Source organism: Hemitrygon akajei, unplaced genomic scaffold (assembly GCF_048418815.1).
Source record: "Hemitrygon akajei unplaced genomic scaffold, sHemAka1.3 Scf000035, whole genome shotgun sequence".
NCBI classification, from domain to species: domain Eukaryota; kingdom Metazoa; phylum Chordata; class Chondrichthyes; order Myliobatiformes; family Dasyatidae; genus Hemitrygon; species Hemitrygon akajei.
In genome coordinates this window covers 4,057,249-4,080,780 of record NW_027331921.1, presented here as the reverse complement: position 1 = coordinate 4,080,780, position 23,532 = coordinate 4,057,249, and the positions used below count along the sequence as shown (strand labels likewise).

Here is a 23,532-nt window from a genome sequence, read left to right as displayed (position 1 = left end):
ACACGGACAAATGTGAAATGCTGCACCTTGTTAGGTCAAATGTTAAGAGATTGCGCACCCAAAAAACCAAGACCCTAAACAGTGTTGATTAGCAGAAGGAGATTAGGGTCCAAAGTCGTTATCCGTGGGTACGCTTTCTGGGGTGTTTAACCAGGCATATAACACGCTTGACTTTATCATTGGGAGCACCGGGTTCAAAAATTCAGGAAGTTATGTTGCAGCTTTATCAAAATTTCTGCTTAGGCTGCATCCGGCGTATTGTATACAGTTCTGTTCACCACATTATTGGGAGGATTAGAAGGCCTTGGATAGCCTCCGGAGATGTTGAGCGGGAGATCCGTCAGATGTTTCTAAGATCACAAGAGGCACAGACTGAGTCGACAGACAGTACCTTTCATCAAAGTTGAAATATCTCATACCAGAGGGAATGAATTCGGGACAAAATTGTAGGCCCATTCCTGTACTCCGCTGGGCGGTCTCTGTTCTATACCTGGAAATAATAAAACAATTTTCTAACAACTTACTAACTCTACAAGGCAGGACATTCTAAACACACAAAGCCTACTTGAATATCCATATTTCCATCCAAATCTTTGCCACAAAGAGCAGAAGCCGTAGGCCGGATCGATGCATTATACCACGATTCACGGGCGTCCGCCGCTCTCTGAGGTCTGTACACAAGCCAACACTGAGCCCACATTCCCAGTTCATTGTGAATCCCAATCATCGCAATCTTGTCAATGTATCCCCCATGAAAGTGACGTTGCTGAATGCCCGTCTAAAATCAAGAGTTTAGCACCCCAATGAACTGCATGTTCAACTGTGATCCCTTCCTACGACCCTGGAACCATAGAACTATAGAACATTACAGCAGTGAAACAGGCATTATGGCCCTTCTTTACTGTGCCGAACCAGTTTTCTACTAGTCCCACTGATCTGTATCTGGCCCATATCCCTGCATACACCTCGCATCCATGTACTTGTCCAAGGTTTTCTTAAATGTTAGAAGTGAGCCTGCATTTACCACTTCATCTTGCATCTGATTCCACACTCCCACTACTCTCGGTGTGAGGAAGCCCTCCCCACCACGATCTTCCCTTTTAACGTTTCCCACTTCACCCTTAATCAATGTCCCCTGTTTCTGTTGTATCCTTTAGCCTCAGTAAAAAAAAAACATCATAATTTTATATACTTCTATAATGTCTCCCCTCATTCTTCTACGCTCCAGGGAAAAAAAGTCCTAACCTATTCAACCTTTCTCTGTATCTCAGTTTCTCAAGTCCCAGCAACATCCTTGTAAACCTTCTCTGCACTCTTCCAACCTTATTACTATCCTTCCTGTAATTCGGTGGACAGAACTGCACAAAATACTCCACATTCGGCCTCACCAATACCTTATACAACCTCAACATAACATTCCAACTCTTATACTCAATACTTTGATTTATAAAGGCCAATGTTCCAAAAACTCACTTTACTACCCTATCTACCTGTGACGCCACTTTAAGGGAATTTTGTATCTGTATTCCCAGATCCCTCTGTTCTACTGCACTCCTCAGTGTCCTACCATTTGACTGTTATGTTCTACCTTGGCTTTTCCTTCCAAAGTGCAATACCTCACACGTCTGTATTAATTTCCTTCTATCATTTTTCATATTATGAGTCAATCAATTATGAAATATATATGAGGGGTGTAAAATGAGGGTAGAAGCAAAAGTAGAAAGGTGAAAAGTAATCGTGGTAGGCAGGCAAATCCAGGTCAGAAAGCAAAAAGGGTCACTTTTCAACATAATTGTATAAGGGCTAAGAGTGTTGTAAAAACCAGCCTGGAGGCTTTGTGTGTCAATGCGAGGAGCATTCGTAACAAGGTGGATGAATTCAATGTGCGGATAGTTATTAATGAATAAGATACAGTTGGGATCACAGAGACATGGCTCCAGGGCAAGGATGGGAGCTCAACATCCAGGGATATTCAATATTCAGGAGGGATAGACAGGAAGGAAAGGGAGGTGGGGTAGCATTGCTGGTTGGAGAGGAGATTAACGCAATAGAAAGGAAGGACATTAGCTTGGAGGATGTGGAATCGATATGGGTAGAGTTCCATAACACTAAGGGGCAGAAAAACGCTGGTGGGAGTTGTGTACAGGCCACCTAACAGTAGTAGTGAGGTTGGGGATGGCATTAAACAGGAAATTAGAAATGCGTGCAATAAAGCAACTGTAGTTATAATTGGTGACTTCAATCTACATATAGATTGGGTGAACCAAATTGGTAAGGGTGCTGAGGAAGAGGATTTCTTGGAATGTATGCGGGATGGTTTTCTGAACCAACATGTCGATTAACCATCTAGAGAGCAGGCCATTCTAGAATGGGTATTGAGCAATGAGGAAGGGATAGTTAGCAATCTTGTCGTGCAAGGCCCCTTGGGTAACAGTGACCAAAATATAGTGGAATTCTTCATTAAGATGGAGAATGACATAGTTAATTCATAAACAAAGGTTCTGAATTTAAAGAAGGGTAACTTTGAAGGTATGAGACGTGAATTAGCTAAGATAGACAGGCAATTTATACTTAAAGGGTTGACGGTGGATATGCAATGGCAAGCATTTAAAGATCTCATGAATGAACTACAACAATAGTTCATCCCAGTTTGGCAAAAGAATAAACCAGGGAAGGTGGTGCACCCGTGACTCACAAGGGAAATTAGGGATAGTATCAAGTCCAAAGAAGAAACATATAAATTAGCCAGAAAAAGCGGCACAGCTGAGGACTGGGAGAAATTCAGAGTCCAGCAGAGGAGGACAAAGGGCTTAATTAGGAAAGGGAAAAATAGATTATGAGAGAAAGCTGGCAGGGAACATAAAAACTGACTGTAAAAGCTTTCATAGACATGTGAAAAGAAAAAAGATTGGTCAAGACAAATGTAGGTCCCTTACAGTCAGTAACAGGTGAATTTATCATAGGGAACAAGGACATGACAGACCAATTGAATAACTACTTTTTTTTGTCTTCACTAAGGAGGACATAAATAATCTTCCGGAAATAGTAGGGGACCGAGGGTCTAGTGAGATGGAGCAACTGAGGGAAATACATGTTATTACGAAAGTGGTTTTAGGTAAATTGAAGGGATTAAAGGCCGATAAATCCCTAGGGTCAGATTGTCTGCATCCCAGAGTGCTTAAGGAAGTAGCCCAATAAATAGTGGATGCATTAGTGATTATTTTTTCAAAATTCCGTAGATTCTGGATTAGTTCCTGAGGATTGGAGGTTGGCTAATGTAATCACACTTTTTAAAAAAGGAAGGAGAGAAGAACTGGGGACTTATAGACCGGTTAGTCTGACATCGGTGGTGTGGAAAATGCTAGTGTCGATTATCAAAGATGTGATAACAGCACATTTGGAAAGCGGTGAAATCATCGGCCAAAGTCAGCATGGATTTGTGAAAGGATAATCATGTCTCACGAATGTTATAGAATGTTTTAAGATGTAACTAGTAGAGTGGATAGGGGAGAATTGGAATGTCTCTATTTGACCCCCCCTCATTCTCCTGAACTCCAGAGAATACAGCCCAAGAGCTGCCAGTCGTTCCTCATACGGTACCCCTTTCATTCCTGGAATCATTCTCGTCAATCTTCAGTGAAACTTCTTCAAAGTCAGGATATCCTTTCTAAAATAAGGAGTTCAAAACTCCACACAATACGATAAGTGTGGTCTCACGAATGCTTTATAGAGCCTCAATATCACATCCTTGCTCTTATATTCCGTACCTCTGGAAATTAATGCCAACATTGCATTCTCCTTCTTTATAATCGACTCACCCTGCAGGTTAACCTTTCGGGCATCTTGCATAAGGACTCCCAAATCTCTTTAAATCCCTACATTTTGAGTCCTCACCCCGTCGAAATAAAAGTCTTCCCAATTATTGCTTCCACCCCAGTGAATGACCAGACACTTTCCAACATTATATTTCATTTGCAACGTCTTTGGCCATTCCCCCCAAAACTAGTTAAGTCTCTTTGCGGCTTCTCTGTTTCCTCAACACTACCGTTCTCAACCTATCTTTGTATCATCGGCAAATTTAGCAACAAATCCCTCAATAGCGCAGTCCAAATCATTGACATGTACTGTAAGTAATGGTTCCAACAGCGACCCCTGTGGAACTCCAGCAGTAACCGGCAGACAGTCACAATAGGATCCCTTTTGTCCCACTCTCCTTTCGGCCGACCAGCCAATGCTCCGCCCACGCTAGTAACTTCCCTGTAATTCCATGGGCTCTTATCTTGCTAAGCAATCTCATGTGCGGCACCTTGTCAACGACCTTCTGAAGATGTAGCAATCTTTTAAAGCCAAGACGCTAAATAGTGTTGATTAGCAGAAGGATCCTTCTGATCCAAAAGAGTTTTCAGTCTTGTCCCCAGTAGCATCATCTACTGCTGTCAAGTTATCCCTGAGCGCTTTGGTCCTGTACGATCCAAGCTGTGAGAAAACAATGACTGTGTGCATTCACCTTGTCTGTGTCCCATGTGGTTTTATACAACTCTGTAAGATCACCTCTGCGCTGCAAGGCATAAATTCCCAAACTGCTTGACTTAATTCCAATACTCAGTACATGAAATATCCTCGTGCATATCCTCTGCACTGTTGATAGCTTAGTGGTATCTTATCCAGAGAAGGACGACGGCAAGGGAACGCTCTACTCAAAATGTGGCTTCACTAACGTCTTGTACAATTCCAATGCGACCTCCCTACTCCTGTACTCATTGACCTGACAGAAAAAGGGCGGCGCGACAGACGCCTTCTTCGCCGCCCTGTCTACTGTGACTCAACTTTCAGAGAACCGTGTACCTATAACCCTGGGTCACTCTGTTCTACAATATTCTCCACGGTCCCTCTCTACCTGTGACTCCACATTAGGGAACCGTGTACCTGTACCCCTGCGTCCCTCTGTTCTACAACACTCCCCAGGATCCCTGTCTATCTGTGACTAAACTTTCAGGAAACAGTTTAACTCTCGCCCTGGGTACATACGTTCGATAACATTTCCCAAGTTTACTCCTGTTGACCGTGTAAGTTTTACGCTGATGTTTATCCTCCTGAAATACGATAGCTCGAAATAAATTGCACGTGCTCTAGCTCGGCGACTTCCCAGTCTAATCAAGATCCCACTGTAAGAGATAACTGTCTTCACTGTTTAAAACGCCATCGACGTTAATGTTGTCTGCAAATTTACCTGCCGCGTATTGTATAATCTGCTATAAATGGTCGATCTAGTTGGCAAAGATCAATGGTCCCACCACCGACCACCCGTGAACACTGCTAGTGACGTGCATCCAGTCTGGGAGATGGACTGCAACCCTAAACTTTGGATCCTATCTCCGAGCCGGATCAGCCGGAGCAGCCATCCCTCCCAGCGTCGCACATCTCCCAGAACGGTATACCATATGGGATCTTGTTAAAATCAACGTATATTACATCCAGCACCTCGACCTGTTCAGTACTCCTCAATCAAATTAGTTAGACAGATCTCCATGGGTTCCACACCATCTCCAGACCAGTCTACCATCTGAGCCCTTGTTAATAGCCTTGGTCAAGTTTCTGTATGGTACATCTACTACCAATTCCTGGTCTATTCTCCACTGTCAAATCCTCCTGGCAAATCTCCCTGTGTCTCACGCCACCTGTAATCTTCTTGTCCAATCTCTCTTCTACTCTCCCTATTTTTCTCTCTCCCGCCCAGTCTCACCGCTCCATTACTTCTCGGTCTCTCTCTACATTCCTGTCTCCCATCTTCCAGAGTGATCTACCATATGGGATCTTGATTCGGGACTTGACATGCGTCCATTATGTCTATCAATCCGGACATATTAGACACTCAAATTCCCCGGGGTCCCAACCCATCACACAGAGTAGTCTACCAAGTAAAAAAAAAGATTTATTTTCTTCGCGGTTCACCATGTCTACTACCCTGTTCTCATGAAACGCCCTGGTTCCTCACGAAAATATATTTTATTCTGCATTCTGTGATTGAGTAACCTTGTTCTACTCCAATGAAGTGACCTGTATCTATGGATGTGAGTGGGATCTCTCCTGTCTGTGATCTATATAAACGATCTGGATGGGAATGTAGATGGGTGGTTTGGTATGTTTGTAGATGATAGGTTGATGGGTGTTGAGGATCATTTAGAGGACCTGCATTCAATTCCGTAGGAAATAGATCAGTTTCTGATATGGGGTGGAGGAATGGCAGATGGTGTTTAACCCGGACAAACGTAAATTGTTTTACCTTTGTAGTCGAAATGTTCAGAGATAGCACAAGATCATAAGAGTTACAGAGGGTTTCACTCTCAAATTTGAAATGTTTCCCTAACTCGCTAACTTAGGGAAAGAGGGAATTCATCCTGGACAGCATTGCCGGCCGAAGGGCCTGTTCCTGTGCTGTACTGACTGGTCTACGATGCAGGATGTTCGAAACACACAAAGCCTTGTTAAATGTCCATGTTCTCACAAGTCTTGGCCGCAGACAGCAGAGTTCCCAGTGCGGATCCATGGATAACACTACCAGTCCCGGACGTCCGCCGGCCCCTGGGTTCTGTGGTCAAGCCAGTACGGAGACTCAATTCAAAAAACCTTGTGAATCCCAGTAATCACAATCTTGTGAATAGATCTCCCTTGAGAGAGACTTTGTCAAAGGCCCGTCTGCAGTCAACTCTTTATCTCTCCATTGAAACGCGTGATCAACCCGAGATCCCTTCCCCTGTCGACGTTAAGGGTTCTGTCGTTAACTGTCTCCTGTCCTTTCACATTTAACGCCCCAAAGAAAAATACCTCACACTTACCTGAGCTAAACTCCGTTTTCCATTTTCCACCCAGATCTACAACTGATCCAGACCCCACCGAATCTTTTGGCAATATTCCGCACTGTCCACAACACCGCCAATCTCTGTGTCCAACCATCCATCTCTATTCCCATCCAGGTCAATCACACCCATCACAAACACCGGATGGTCCGGTTGTATATGTATACCATTTCCCACCATCTTTTATCTTTTTTCTCAAAATATATTTTGTTTTATTTTTTATTGAAAAACATTTCGGAACAGGCACTTCCGGCCACTCAGGCCTCGCTGCTCATCAATTCTCCGAATTATTCCGTTTTCTAATGACTGTTCAATTTCAATCAACCAACCTACCGGTATGTCTTTGGACTGTGGGAGGAAACCAAAGCGCCCGGGGGAAATCCACTCGCTCGTGGGGAGAAATTGGAAACTCCTTGCAGGCAGCGACGGGAATTGCACCCGGGTCGCTGGTACTATAAAGCGCTGCGCTAACCATCACGTGTTCGTGCCGCCCTTCTCCTTGCCAGCACCACAAAACAAAGAAACACAATGGAGTCCACGAAAATCCCCACAACATATTCATCCCCACAACACCGTCATTTACCCCATGTGTGAAAAAGGAACAAAGCGGGCTAACAACAATACTGCTACGAAAAATGATAATACCGTGACACTCTCTCTTTCCACTATTTCGCACCCCTCTCTCGCTGCATTGTCTCTTCCTCCTCTCTCTCCCAATTTTTTCTCCCCTCACTACCCCTCCCTTTCCCACTCTTTTGCTGTCTCTCTCACACATCCCACTCCCCATTCACACAGAACATCGCTTCCTCTTCTCACGCGGCCATATCCCCTCCCCTTTCTCTTCTCGTTCTCTCTCCCCCATTCTTTCACATTTTCCCGCCCATTGCTCCCCTCACATCATCTCTTTTCTTCTCCCTCTGTTTATCTGAATGGTCTCTCCACAGGTCCGCGTAAACAGGAGCCGAACGAGAACATCGGAAATAGACCGGACAGTAAGATCTGGCTACACTGCCTGGTTACGTCCGCCCTCTTCTTGACAGTGGTCGGACTGTCGATCCATGGTGAGTCGAACGGACTCCGGTTGGAGTTAGACCGTAACATAACAGAGTGGAATGAAACGTGAGTGTAAAACCTCACAGTGACACGGACTCGCCGCTGAACGTGTACCTCACCACGTACCGTTCCGTGACACTGACACATACCGTTCCGTGACACTGTCAAGTACCTCACCGTGACACTGTCACGCCCCTCACCGTGGAACTGACACTACCCTTCCTGGACAGGGACATAACTCCCACCATGACACAGTTACATCCACACAGTGACACCGAAAAAGCAACGCTGTATCCGGATGCCCAGTTCCCCGTGCATTCCATGTGTCATTATCTTCTGGATAAGCCTCCCCTGAAAGCTCAGTCAAACACCCCCGGTACCAACTTAATCGATCACATTCGGGAGAGGTGACAAAATCTCTGGTATCAGAGAGACGCTTGTCGGCCCTGGGAAGTGAAGGGATTGGACTCTTAGGGATGAGGCTCAATGTAACTGGGATTGAGAGAGGGAGGGGTGATCTTGTTGGAAGGAGAGACCGCGGCTGGTGGGTGGAAGGGAGTCCCAGTGGGGGACGCGGCTGAATTCACCAACACAGTGAAAGAGAACATGGAAAATAGATCGAACCGTAGGATCTGCCTACTCCGCCTCGTTACGTCCGCCGTTGTCGTGATTGTTGCCGGGCTCTCGACCCATGGTGAGCCTAACGGGATCGAAATGTAATTAAATTGTTATTGTAAAACACCACAGTGACACCGACACGCCCTTCACCGTGACACTGAGACGCCAACAAGTGCCTCAACGTGACCCGCCCAGCACCGCACCGTGACAAACTCACACGTCACTGTAACACACTTCAACGAGACAGTATCACCCCTCAACATAACACCGATGCACGACCTACGTTGTACACCCCGTGACATCGACCCACACCTCAGCATGACACTGTCACACCCAACGTAGCCATGACATGCCTCTCACCGTGACACAGACACACCGCTCTCTGTGAGACCAGCACATCACAGACCATGACACAGATACTCTAACCACCGTGACACCCCCACGCCCCTCACTCTGGGATTTCCCTCGCAGTGACATCGAGAAACACTTCATTATGAACCGCCTCAACTCGGGCCAGGGCACCTAAACACCCATCACAGTGACACCGACACTTTCCTCGGAGCAACTCGGACATGCCCCGCACGATACTGACGCTGACCCCCATTGTACCATCAACAAACCCTTCACCGGGACATTGATATACCCCTCAGCGTGACACAGACACGACCCTCAAGGAGGCGCCGACGCCTGTGACTGTGCCACCAGCACATCCTTCATTGTGACTCCCTTCACGGTGACACTTACAAAACACTCTCTGTGGCCCGTATAGTAGCGTGACGCTGACTCACGTGTCACTGTAAACGTTAATCATCCTTCCCCATCTCTCTCAGTATCACAGATTCCTCAGTCTCAGATCACATGCGACCGAAACAACCAGCTCCTTCGGGAAGAGAATCACGAGATGAACAGGACCCAACGCCAATGTCGACTACAAATTCATGAGTTAAACGCAACCATTGAATCCACAATATCAGAGATTTCCCACCTGAATCTGTCCCAGAGAACCTGTCTCAACAATCTTTCTGCGCTCAACACTAATCTGTCCGATCTTAACCGAAGGAACACTGAACTCCGTAACCAGCTTATTGAGGTGAAAAAGAAGTACAAATCTGCCAACGAAGCCAAGGCTCGAATCTGTGAATTGCTGACCAGCAGAAGAGGTGAGGCATCATCCCCCTCTTTCACCCGCTCCTCATCACAGGGCAGGCATGGAGAGAGGAAGCGTCACTCTGTGCTTGACATCGGGAGTGTGTGAAGCTATAGTATGGAGGGATATTCACTCTGAGTTTGACCGGGCGAGTGTGTGACGGGGCTGTCTGGAGGAAGTTGTCCTCTATCACTGAACCCAGGAGAGTGTGATTTGACGTTGTGGAGGTGGATTCACTCTGGGTCTGACCTCGGGATTGTCAGACGTAACATTACAATTTCCTTCTATGTCTGACTTCGGGAATGTTTGATGGGACGGTATGGATCCAGCTTCACTCTGTGTCTGACAGAGGGATTGCATATTGGGACAGTGCCCAGTGCGAATCACCTCATGTCTAACGTCTGAAGTGTGTTATAGCACCGTGGAGAGAGAGTTTCACTCTGAATCCGGGAGTGTGTGACGGGAAGGTGCAGCGGGGGCTTCGCTCTGTGTCGGAATCCGGGAGTGAGTTATGGGATGGTGTGGAGGGTGATTCACTCTGTGTCTGACCCCGGGAGTGTTTGATGAGACGGTGTGCAAGGAGTTTGGATTAAAAAAGTGGCTTAAAGGAAGAAAGCAGTGTGTAGTTGTAGAAGGAAAGTATTCTGCCTGGAGGTCGGTGACTAGTGGAGTGCCGCAGGGATCTGTCCTGGGACCCCTGCTGTTGGTGATTTTTATAAATGTCCTGGATGTAGAGATGGAAAGACGGGTGAGTAAGTTTGTGGTTGACACGATGATTGGAGGAGCTGTAGATGGAGCTGTATGTTGTCGATGGATACAAGAGGATACAGACAGGCTGCAGAGTTGGGCATAAAAATGGCAGATGGAGTTCAATCCGGACAAGTGTGAGGTGATGTATTTTGGAAGGACAAACCAGAAGACTGAGTACAGGATGGATTATCAATTACTTAAGAGTGTGGATGAACAAAGGGACCTTGGGGTTCAAATCCATACATCCCTCAAGGTCGCTGCACAGTTTGATATGGTAATTAAGAAGGCTTGAACTCAATCCCCTTGTCAATGAAGCCCAGCATCCCATAATGCTGGGCTTCATTGACAGGGGGATTGAGTTCAAGAGTAGAGAGCTGATGTTACAGCTGTACAAATCTCTGGTGTGACTGCACTTAGAGTATTGTGTTCAATTCTGGTCACCTCATTATAGGAAGGATGTGGAAGCTATGGACAGGGTGCAGAGGAGATTTACCAGGATGTTGCCTGATTGGAGAACAAGTCATATGAAGCCAGGTTAGCAGAGCTGGGACTTTTCTCTTTGGAGCGTCGAAGAATAAGAGGGGAATTGATAGAGGTCTTCAAGATTATAGGAGGCATAGATAGGGTGGTTAGTCAGTACCTGTTTCCCAGAGCACCAATAGGAAAAAAACACCAGAGGGCATAGGTACAAAATTAAGGGAGGGAAGTTTAGGGGAGACTTCAGGGGTAAGTTTATTTACACAGAGGGTTGTGCTTGCCTGCAATGACTTGCCAGGGATGGTGGTGGAGGCTAAAACATTAGGGGTATTTAAGAGCCTCTTGGACAGGCACATGGATGAAAGAAAAATGGAGGGTTATGGGGTAGTGTTGGTTTAGTACATTTTTATGGATTATTTGGGTCAGCACAACATGGAGGGCTGAAGGGCCTGTACTGTGCTGTAGTGTTCTATAGTTTTATGGTTCTATGGAGTAACACGGAGAAACTGACCCCGAAGTGTGACTGGACGGCGTGCAGGAAATTTCACTACACGTCTGAACGCTGGAATGTGTGATGAGGCTATGGTGAAAGAGATTCACTCTGTGTCTGATCCAAGCACTGCGTGACGAGGCTTTGTAGACGGAGAAAACTATGTGTCTCACTCCGGGAGTGTGTGATCGGACGGTGTGCAGGGAACGTAAAGCTGTGTTTCACCCCGTGTGTGTTTGATGGGACTCTGTGTTCGACCCAGTTGTATGTGATGAGAAGCTACTGCGGGATGTGGGGTGGGTGAGTGCCTTTGTTGCGGTGGGAGGGGGTGGGTGGTCGTTATGTATTTGTCTGACACCGGGAACGGTGACGCGTGCCTGGATGGTGTTCCGCTCTGTGTCAGATATCTTTGTGATAGGACGGTGCGGAGGAACATCTCTCGTTTACTGACCCCGGTGTTGTGTGATGTCACCGGGTAGAAGGAGCATCATACTATGGTTGACCACAAGTGTGTGCGGCCAGATGAAGCAGAGAGTGTTTCATTTCCTATCTGACCACGGGAGGGTGTATTGGGGTAGTATGGAGGAAGATTCACTCTATGTTTGCCGGAGGTCCGTGTGATGGGAGAGTGTGCAGGGAGATTCACTCTATATTTGACCCAAGGAGTGTGTGATATTGTGGATTAAGGTTAGGGTCGTGTATGAAGGGACAGTGTGGAAGGAGCATCAATCTGTGTCTGACACCGGGAGAGTATGATCGGACCGTGAGACAAGAGATTTAATCTTCGTCTTTCCTCGAGAGTGTGTGACGGGACATTGTGTGTGGAACCCAAATTTGTGTCTGACCCGTCAAGAAGTGTGTGTTTGAATGGCCTGAAAGGACTTTCACTCTTTCACTGATGGGATGGTGCCGAGGTAGCTTCATTGCATGACTGATCTCGGGAGTCTGTGATGAGACGGTGTGGAGGGACATTCACCCTGTGTCTGACCCAGGGAGTGTGTGATGAGACGGTGTGGAGGGACATTCACCCTGTGTCTGACCGCGGGAGTCTGTGATGAGACGGTGCGGAAGGACATTCACTTTGTTTCTGACCCCGGGAGTGTGTGATGGGACGGTGCGGAGGGAGCCTCACACTGTTTCTATCCCTGCGCGTGGGTCATGGGAGAGTGAGAAAGAGCTTCACTCCATGTCTTTCTCCGGGTGTCAGTAATCGGATGGTGCTGAAGGAGGTACACTGTGTCTGATCCCTGGAGTGTGCGATTGGACACTGTGAAAGTGGCTTAACTCTGTGTCTCACTCTGGGGATGTGTGATGGGACGGTGTGGAGGGAGCTTCACTCCGTGTGTCTGTCCACAAGAGCGCGTGGTTTGATAGTGGGCAGCGTGTAGTCTGAACACGTGTGTGTGATACGACTGTGGAGAGCGGGAGAGAGAGAGAGGAGAGAGAGAGAGAGAGAGAGAGAGAGAGAGAGAGAGAGAGAGAGAGAGAGAGAGAGAGAGAGAGAGAGAGAGAGAGAGAGAGAGAGAGAGAGAGAGAGAGAGAGCTTGACTCTGTGCCTGACCCCATGAGTGCGTGATGGGACGGTGAGGAGGAAGGTTCACTCTATGTCTGGACGGAGGAGTCGTGATGGGACGGTGTGAAAGCAGCGACACCTGCTGTCTGAATCCAGAATGGGACGTTGTGGAGGGAGGTTGACTGTTTCTGATCCCCGTCGGTGCAATGGGGGTTATGGAGGGAGATTCAGTGTTTTTGTGCCTGATTTGTAGAGCAGACGTGTCCTCGGAAGTGGATCGAAAAGGAAGATCGGTGTTATTTCATATCCACCTTTGAGAAATCTTATGATGGATCGAGGGAACATTGTTCAATCTTCGATGCAAGGCTCCTCGAAATAAATTCAAACGTGGAAGAGGTAAGTGATTTCCGGGGTCTAATATAGATCGAACAATTCCACACGTTCCCATCACACACTCCCTGGGACAAACACAGAGTGAAACTCCCTCCACACCGTCCCGTCACACACACTCGGGGTCAGACACAGAGTGAATCTCCCTCCACACCGACACATCACACAATCCCGGGGTCAGACACAGAGTGAATCTCCCTCCACACCGACCCATCACACACTCCCGGGGTCAGACACAGAGTGAATCTACCTCCACACCGTCCCATCACACACTCCCAGGGACAGACACAGAGAGAATCTCCCTCCACACCGTCGCATCACACACTCCCGGGGTCAGACACAGAGTGAATCTCCCTCCACACCGTCCCATCACACACACCCGGGGTTCAGACTCAGAGTGAATCTCCCTCCACACCGTCCCATCACACACTCCCGGGGTCAGACACAGAGTGAAGCTCCCTCCACACCTTCCCATCACACACACCCGGGGACAGATACAGAGTGAATCTCCCTCCACACCGTCCCATCACACACAACCGGGGTCAGAAACAGAGTGAATCTCCCTCCACACCGTCCCATCACACACTCCCGGGGTCAGACGCAGAGTGAATCTCCCTCCACACCGTCCCATCACACACTCCCGAGGTCAGAAACAGAGTGAATCTCCCTCCGCACCGTCCCATCACACACACCCGGGGTCAGACGCAGAGTGAATCTCCCTCCACACCGTCCCATCAGACACTCCCGGGGTCAGACGCAGAGTGAATCTCCCTCCACACCGTCACATCACACACTCCCGGGGTCAGAGACAGAGCGAATCTCCCTCCACACCGTCACATCACACACTCCCGGGGTCAGACACAGAGTGAATCTCCATCCACACCGTCCCATCACACACTCCCGGGGTCAGACACAGAGTGAATCTCCCTCCACACCGTCCCATCACACACACCCGGGGTCAGACGCAGAGTGACTCTCCCTCCACACCGTCCCATCAGACACTCCCAGGGTCAGACACAGAGTGAATCTCCCTCCACACCGACCCATCACACAATCCCGGGGTCAGACACAGAGTGAATCTCCCTCCACACCGACCCATCACACACTCCCGGGGTCAGACACAGAGTGAATCTCCCTCCACACGGTCCCATCACACATTCCCTGGGACAAACACAGAGTGAAACTCCCTCCACACCGTCCCGTCACACACACTCGGGGTCAGACACAGAGTGAATCTCCCTCCACACCGACCCATCACACAATCCCGGGGTCAGACACAGAGTGAATCTCCCTCCACACCGACCCATCACACACTCCCGGGGTCAGAAACAGAGTGAATCTACCTCCACACCGTCCCATCACACACTCCCAGGGACAGACACAGAGAGAATCTCCCTCCACATCGTCGCATCACACACTCCCGGGGTCAGACACAGAGTGAATCTCCCTCCACACCGTCCCATCACACACTCCCGGGGTCAGACACAGAGTGAAGCTCCCTCCACACCTTCCCATCACACACACCCGGGGACAGATACAGAGTGAATCTCCCTCCACACCGTCCCATCACACACAACCGGGGTCAGAAACAGAGTGAATCTCCCTCCACACCGTCCCATCACACACTCCCGGGGTCAGACGCAGAGTGAATCTCCCTCCACACCGTCCCATCACACACTCCCGAGGTCAGAAACAGAGTGAATCTCCCTCCGCACCGTCCCATCACACACTCCCGGGGTCAGACACAGAGTGAATCTCCCTCCACACAGTCCCATCACACACTCCCTGGGACAAACACAGAGTGAAACTCCCTCCACACCGTCCCGTCACACACACTCGGGGTCAGACACAGAGTGAATCTCCCTCCACACCGACCCATCACACAATCCCGGGGTCAGACACAGAGTGAATCTCCCTCCACACCGACCCATCACACACTCCCGGGGTCAGAAACAGAGTGAATCTACCTCCACACCGTCCCATCACACACTCCCCGGGACAGACACAGAGAGAATCTCCCTCCACACCGTCGCATCACACACTCCCGGGGTCAGACACAGAGTGAATCTCCCTCCACACCGTCCCATCACACACTCCCGGGGTCAGACACAGAGTGAAGCTCCCTCCACACCTTCCCATCACACACACCCGGGGACAGATACAGAGTGAATCTCCCTCCACACCGTCCCATCACACACAACCGGGGTCAGAAACAGAGTGAATCTCCCTCCACACCGTCCCATCACACACTCCCGGGGTCAGACGCAGAGTGAATCTCCCTCCACACCGTCCCATCACACACTCCCGAGGTCAGAAACAGAGTGAATCTCCCTCCGCACCGTCCCATCACACACTCCCGGGGTCAGACACAGAGTGAATCTCCCTCCACACAGTCCCATCACACACTCCCTGGGACAAACACAGAGTGAAACTCCCTCCACACCGTCCCGTCACACACACTCGGGGTCAGACACAGAGTGAATCTCCCTCCACACCGACCCATCACACAATCCCGGGGTCAGACACAGAGTGAATCTCCCTCCACACCGACCCATCACACACTCCCGGGGTCAGAAACAGAGTGAATCTACCTCCACACCGTCCCATCACACACTCCCCGGGACAGATACAGAGAGAATCTCCCTCCACACCGTCGCATCACACACTCCCGGGGTCAGACACAGAGTGAATCTCCCTCCACACCGTCCCATCACACACTCCCGGGGTCAGACACAGAGTGAAGCTCCCTCCACACCTTCCCATCACACACACCCGGGGACAGATACAGAGTGAATCTCCCTCCACACCGTCCCATCACACACAACCGGGGTCAGAAACAGAGTGAATCTCCCTCCACACCGTCCCATCACACACTCCCGGGGTCAGACGCAGAGTGAATCTCGCTCCACACCGTCCCATCACACACTCCCGAGGTCAGAAACAGAGTGAATCTCCCTCCGCACCGTCCCATCACACACTCCCGGGGTCAGACACAGAGTGAATCTCCCTCCACACAGTCCCATCACACACTCCCGGGGTCAGACACAGAGTGACTCTCCCTCCACACCGTCCCATCAGAAACTCCCAGGGTCAAGCACAGAGTGAAACTACCACTGGAAGCAGAATCAGGTTTATTATCACCGGCATGTGACGTGTAATTTGTTAACTTAACAGCAGCAGTTCAATGCAATACATAATCTAGCAGAGAGAGAGAGAGAGAAAATAATAATAAATAAAAATAAACAAGTGAATCAAACATGCATATTGAATAGATTAAATTAAATGTAAATAAAAACAAAAATGGTCTACATTATAAGAAGTGAGGTAGTGTCCAGAGCTTGAAGTCCATTCAGGAGTAGGACAGCAGAGGGGAAGAAGCTGTTCCTGAAACACTGTGTGTGTGCCTTCGGGCTTCTGTATCTCCTACCTGATGGTAACAGTGAGAAACGGGCATGTCCTGGCTGCTGAAGGTCTTTAATAATGGACGCTGCCTTTCTGAGACTCCGCTCCCTGAAGATGTCCTGGATACTTTGTAGGCTAGCGCCCAAGTTGGAGCTGACTAGATTTATAACCTTCCGAAGCTTCTTTCGGTCCTGTGCAGTAGCCCCTCCATACCAGACCGTAATGCAGCCTGTCAGACTGCTCTGCACAGTACAATTATGGAAGTTTTTTTTTAGTGTGACCGAATGAAGTCCCTCCACGCCGTCCCGTCACATACTCCCGTGGTCAGACAGAGAGTGACACTCCATCTACACCGTCCCATCACACATTCGTGACATCAGATACTGAGTGATTCCATTTCTGTCCCATCACTTCACATTTTCCAGAGGTCAGGTATGGAGGGAGGCTAAATGTAACCCTTTGTTTCGAACAGCATGCATTTCTCTGGGGCTCGGGGTGGGGGGTGCGATACTGCCTCCGGCCCGGTCAGTCTGAGAAATCTCGATTGTGTGGATGTGTGGCCCGGTTACAAATCAATCCCACGAAATAACGAGCAGTTCACCATTTGCAATTAAACGATTGTGCTTTATGATTCTTCATTTGACTAGAGGATTATTACAGGAAACAAAGAGAAAAAGGGCCCATTTTAACGAAACAGTCTAATGCGCTCCTTGGAACTCACAGCTTCCCCGTCCGTCCGTTCTCCATCGATTTTTCCCGGGCGTGGACTACTCCCGACCCCATTCCAAGTCCGCTCAGGCATGCAGTCTACGATATCCCCTTTCTGGCATCTTCTCTCTCCATCTTCTGCCGAACAAAAGCCCACGAATCCCTCGCTCTCGGGCTCACAGGAAAGAAAACCCCTCCCATCATGGGACGCCGCACAGTCCAAAGCCCCCGTTATCTCTCGTCATAACACAAACACACTGCTGCTACAGAGAAACCATCACATTAGAAGTGAAACATGTCCCAGGGCGTTGCATGCACATTAATCGCAGGGATTTATTTTCACAGGAATTTGTTTCCACATCTATCGGCTATGGGCACAGAACTTACTGGATTGGAAAATGCGGAGACGGGTGAGGTTTGGACTGTTACAGGTCGGTGGTGTTGGAGGGACACGAGGCCGTGGGGAGAGAGTCGGGCAGTGGGATAGGTTTAGAGACTGTCTCAAGGTCTGGGAGTGGGATTAGTTTGAATACTGACAGAGATCTGTCGAGGAGAGAGTGTGTCAGTGGGATTAGTTTGGAAACTGACACAGGTCAGTCAGGAGAGTGGGACATTGTGATTCGTCTGTTGACTGATGCAGTGCTGTCGGGAGAGGGTGGGAAAGTGGGATTAATCTGGGAACTGAGTCGGGATTGTAGGGGAACGCGGTGTAGTGGGATTGGTACGACCATGAACCCGAGACTGTGGGGAGAGCGCGGTATCATGGCATTAGTTCCGAAGCAGACAAGAGTCTGTGGGGAGAGCGCAGATCAGAGGTATTAGTTTGGCGACGTCTCCGGTTGTCTGCTGGAGCTGTTTTGTCTCTGTTTAAATTGTCTAAACCTCTTTGATAGGAATGTGGCCTCTGAGCTTCTGTACAAGATGTCCTATGGATCGACCAGCTGCAGTAAGTGTGACTCGTACAGTTACAATTACAATTGCAAAAGGAATCAGAGATTCATCTGCGAGAAGTCGGCACATTTATACCCGGATATTCCTGAAGAGATCCAAGTTCTCTGTCAACAGCCCGTGGGGCCGACTTCAATCAACTGACTACACCTCACTTCTCCCCATTCAATCTACCCAACTCTCAATCCCTTTCAACTTCTCCCCCTTTCTACTCCTTTTCTCTTTTTACCTTTCTTTTCTCTAACTCATTCCCTTTCCACCCCTCCTTTCCCCCTCGGACCACATTCTCTGCCTCTGCTCTCTCCGTTCTCTCCGCACGCTCTCTCCTCAATTCTGTGCACGCTGGCTCTCAATTCCCCAACCCAGGGGAAAAAGACTGTGCAAATTCACCCTATCTGTGCCCCTCCTGGCTTCATACCCACGCTCCAAGGAACAAAGTCCCATAATTCTGCACTCTTTCCAGCTCAGTGTTATCTTTCCTACATGAAGGCGAAGAGAACTGAACACCGCCCTCCAAGCGCGGCCTCACCGACGCCTTGTACAACTTCAAAGTGACCCCGGTACGGTGCAAAAATGTAAAATTAAAGTAAATTGTGAGAATTAATAAATACTGCAACAAAGGTGATTCCCGAGGGAGTGTTTAAGTGTTCAGGGAGCGTTCGCAATGTGATGGCGGAGGAGAAGCAACTGCTTGTAAATTGTTGAGTTTAAAGGCGCCTGTACCTCCTCCCTGATGGTACCGATGAGCACAGGGTATTTCCCGACTAGAGGGGGTCCTCGCTGATGGATGCGGTCTTCCCGAGGCTTTCCTTCTTGAACATGTCCTCGATGGAGGGGAGGATTGTGCCCGTGATGGGGTTGGCTGAGCCTAGAACCCTCTGCAGCCTCTGGCGACCCTCTGCGTTGCAGTCTCCACACCAGGCGGCGATGCGACAAGTCAGAACGCTCTCCACAGTACATCCTGAGAACTTCGCGAGTCCTCAGTGACAGACCACATCCCCTCAAACCCCTAACCTTGCAGTCCCCTCTGTACCGGGAGAGGTATGGATGGTGGAGAAGGCAGGGGCCGGGTTGAGTCCAGAATACACTCCGGCTCAGTCTCGAAATAAACAAGACCACAGTGATGAAATCCAAAGATAAATTCACAAACAGCAGTACAGGAAATCGATTCCGTACGGTTGAGCACTGAGTGCTCGGCGCGAGACCTTCACCGACAGACATTCCATGAAGGATCATTGGCAGACAATAATTGGCAGCCTGAGTCTTAAAGGGAAAGTGACAGCGAACTACTCCCCCGAGGAATGGGGGTGCTGAAACCTGGATGCCTGTGGCTGTTCTGTCAGGAACATGACACGTTCTTCGTGTCACATGAATGTGTTGTGCCCAGTGTAGACCATCTGAGATGCTGATACCCAATATCCCAGGAGCTTGAAATTCGATCATATGACAGAATGGTAGAATTATGCCATTTGCTCCATCGGGTCAGTCCACCACTTATTTATGGCTGAGCAACCCTTATTCCCAATGTCCAGCTTTCGCTCCGTTCTCTGCATGCTCTGTCTGGTCAGGAATCTGTCACTCTCTGTCCAGTAGCTTCTCGTCCACGGCCGCCTGTAACAACGAATTCCACAGCTTCACCCGCCTCTGGCAAAGTAAGTTCCTCCCAATCTCTGTTGTGAATAGACATCCCTCTACCCTGTGGCCGTCAAAGGTAATTTTGGAAAAAAAAAGAGGTTCAGAATTTCATGGAAAGAACACCTCTCCAACTGTTAAGCAAGGGGGTGGATCGATCATGTTTGTTTCGCAGCCAGTGACAGCAGGAAAAGTTTCACTGGTAGACGGAAGAATGCATTCAATTAAATTCCGGCGAATTCTGGAAGCAACCATCACGCCGTCTATAAAAATGCTGAAGATGAAAAGAGGACGGCTTCTACAACAGGATAATCATCTGAAACACATCCTAGACTCAAACTCCACAACGGACTACTTCAAGAGGCGTAGGCTGAATGTTTTGCCATGACATTCACTGTTCCTGACTGGAGCATTATCGACAATCTGTGGATAGACCTCAAAAGAGCAGTGCACGCAAGACGGGCAAAGAATCTGGGCAGAACTAGAAGCCCTTTGCAAGGAGGAATGTGTGAAAATTCCACCAAACAAGAACTGAAATACACTTAGCTGGCCACAGAAAGCCTTTACAAGATGTGACACTTTCCAAAGTGGGTTTTACTAAGTACTGACCATGCAGGGTGCCAAACTTTTGCTTCGGGCCCTTTTCCTTTTTTTGTTATTTCGAAACTGTAAAAGATGGAAATTAAAAAAAAAAGTACTCTTGCTTAAAATATTAAAGAAATGCGTCATCTTTAACAGTATGCTTTTTGGAATTCAGGTCCTCTTTTACTCGCTTAGCTATTCACAGTAACAAAACTTTTGACCGGGGTGCCCAAACCTTTGCATGTCACTGTAAGGGCAAACTGTTGGTAGGTTTGTTTTCAGTTTATTTATTGTTTCCTTCTTTATAATTGCACAGTTAGAACAGTAGGCATGCCTGGCAGGAGAGTTGAATGCTCCTCTTGCAGGATCTGGGACGGCAGGGGAGACCTCCAGTGTCTCCGACAACCTCGGTTCTGATAATTGCATCCGGATGCAGATTCTACCACGCAGATTTATGGAGTTGGAACTGGTACTTGGATGAACTCAGGGTCATTCGAGAAGGTGAGGGGGTGGTCGGGAGGACATATTGGGAGGACGTTAGACCCATGCGCAGTTCCAGGAAACTGGGTGACTGTCAGGAGGTTGAAAGGGGTTTGTCCAAATAGCTTAATAACAGATATATCACTTTGTATTCGTCTGGGTGGGGGAGACGGGTGTTAATGTCTGTGAAGAGGAAAGTCTCACAGTTCTGGTCTCTGGCACCCAGTTTGTCTCTGTGGTTAAGAAGGGAAGGCGAGATGAAACATGCTGTGGTTATCGGCGATTCCTAGTTTGGGGAACATAAAACTGGTTTTCTGCGCAAGGTACATATTCCTGCATGGTATTGTGGCCTCCGCGTGCCAGGGTCACGACCTCTCGGATCGGGTTTTCAGCAATCTCAAGTGGGAGGGTGAGCGGGCAAAGTTCTGCACGGGCTGGTGTCGCCGGAAATAGGAGGATAATAGAGATCAACACGTGGACTAAGGTGTTGGGGGTGGGAATGACGGCTTCAGATAGTTGGATCACAAGGGCCTCTTCCAAGGAAGGTGAGACCTGTGCATATGAGACCGGTTCAATCCAATTCGAGTTTAATTGTCATTCAACCATATATCAGTAAACATAAATACAGCCAAACGCGTCAGCGTGACTCAGCATAAAGAAACACAATGCCAACAATCACATGCGGGACAAAACACACATACTACTGAAGTAGGTTTTGGGAAGGGGGGACGGCATTGGGATTTGTTTGAAAACTGTACCATGTTGTTGGGAGAGGGTGGTACAATGGGAAGAGTTTGGCACCGTCACCTATCTATCGGCGACGGAATAGAGCAGTGGGAATGCTTTGAGATCTGGATGGGGGCAGTGGGGAGGGTTCAGTCAACTGGTATTATTTTGCGGATTGGCACAGGGCTGTAGGCAGAGTGAGGTGAACTGTGATTAGTTTGGAGACTGACACGAAGCTGTGGGAAGAGGGGGGCAAATGGATTAATTTGGGGGAGAGACACGGCGTTGCTGGAAATAAAGTGGGCAGTGGAACACATTTTGGGAATGCCATGGATCTGTGAGGAAATGGCGGGGCAGTAGGATTCCTCTGGGGACTGAAACAATCTCAGGTGAGAAAGTGGGCGTGTTTGATTCGTATGGAGACTGACAGTACTGTGGAGAGAGAGTGGGTCAGTGGGAAACATTTCGGGACTGCCATGGATCTGTGGGGAAATGACGGGGCAGTGGGATTCCGCTGGGGACTGAAACAATCTCAGGGGAGAAAGTGGGCGTGTTTGATTTGTATGGAGACTGACAGTACTGTTGGAGAGGAGAGTGGGTCAGTGGGATTTGTTTTGACTTCGGACCAGAGAGTGTCGGGGGAGCGTGGTGTACTGGGATTATTGTTGGCAACTGACACAGGGCAGTGGGGAGACAGTCGGTCAGTGGGGGAAGAAGGGATTCGTGTGATTAGTGTGGGGGCTGACACAGGACTGAGGAGAAGGGGGTTTAATGGCATTACTTTGGCGATGGTCTCGGGTATCTGCTGGAGCTGTTTTGTCTCTGTTGAACTTGTTTGATGCTCTTCGACAGCAAAGTGGCCTCTGGCCTCCTGTACAAGATGAGCTCTGGAAAGTATGCCAGTCGTGAGTGCGAATCGTCCGTGTGGGGTTTACCTTGTAATCGGGCTGAACGTTTCGCTTACGAGAAGTCAGTACCTTTGTGCTGGGATATTCCTGCAAAGATGCAGGGTCTCTGAGCAGACCCTGGGACCGACTTGAATCAAGTGACTACCTCGTCTTTTTTCCTCTTTCTCTCTCCTACACCCACTCCCCGAGCGCCCCCAAATTCCCTTCTCACCTCCTCTGCCCTTCCCTCCCACTCCACTCTCTCCAGTTGTCGCAACCCGATTCTCCCCACCACACACCGATAAACCTCTCTCCCCATCTATCCCTTTGTTTCTCATCATATCGCCACTCCGTCTACCTCACTGCTCAGCTCTCTCCTCCCGTACTTCCTCGCCCTTTCTCCACCCACTCTCTTTCTCCGCACCCTCCGCACAACTCTTTCCCCTCCATTCCACTTTGTCTCCCATTCACTATCCTACTCTCTCCCTTCCCTCTGCTCTCTCAAACCACTACGATCTCTCTCACTCCGCTCTAACCACTCAGATCAATACTATACCCCCGCTTTCTCTCGATTTCCCCAGCCCGGGTAAATATTCTGTGCCCATTCACTCTGTCTCTGCCTCTCTTTATTTTCTGCAACTCCAAATGTTCACCTGTTCAAATGTTCAAATCATGACATTTCACCATCCGAGAGCTTTAAATAGTTGAGCACACATTCTTCTGAATTCCAGCGAGCACAGTCCCCAGAGCCTTGAAACTGCATCATATGACAAGCCGTCCAATCTGGAATCGTGTTCATGGATCTGATTTGAACTATTTCCAATAGGAGCTCATACATTGTTCGGTAAGGGATCAAAACCTGCTCACAATGC

At 48.8% G+C, this 23,532-nt stretch overlaps 1 protein-coding gene across 1 annotated transcript; it reads left to right on the top strand.

Moving 5' to 3' along the window:
• Window positions 1–6,545: 6,545 nt before the first annotated feature.
• On the top strand, window positions 6,546–18,945 carry LOC140720036 (uncharacterized). The gene is made up of 6 exons (XM_073034935.1): window positions 6,546–6,603; window positions 7,802–7,918; window positions 9,359–9,688; window positions 13,159–13,301; window positions 17,751–17,815; window positions 18,299–18,945. The coding sequence occupies exons 1-6, from the start codon at window positions 6,546–6,548 to the stop codon at window positions 18,495–18,497; spliced, it is 912 nt and encodes a 303-aa protein (XP_072891036.1). The 3' UTR covers window positions 18,498–18,945.
• Window positions 18,946–23,532: the final 4,587 nt, after the last annotated feature.

What these genes read in the sequence shown, in the direction of transcription:
- LOC140720036 (XM_073034935.1), top strand. Translation starts at nt 6,546, where the DNA reads ATGGATAACACTACCAGTCCCGGACGTCCGCCGGCCCCTGGGTTCTGT. An exon ending in GGTCGGACTGTCGATCCATG is followed by an intron (nt 7,919 to 9,358) that starts GTGAGTCGAACG and finishes CATCTCTCTCAG; the next exon opens with TATCACAGATTCCTCAGTCT. An exon ending in ATTGGAAAATGCGGAGACGG is followed by an intron (nt 17,816 to 18,298) that starts GTGAGGTTTGGA and finishes CCTCTTTGATAG; the next exon opens with GAATGTGGCCTCTGAGCTTC.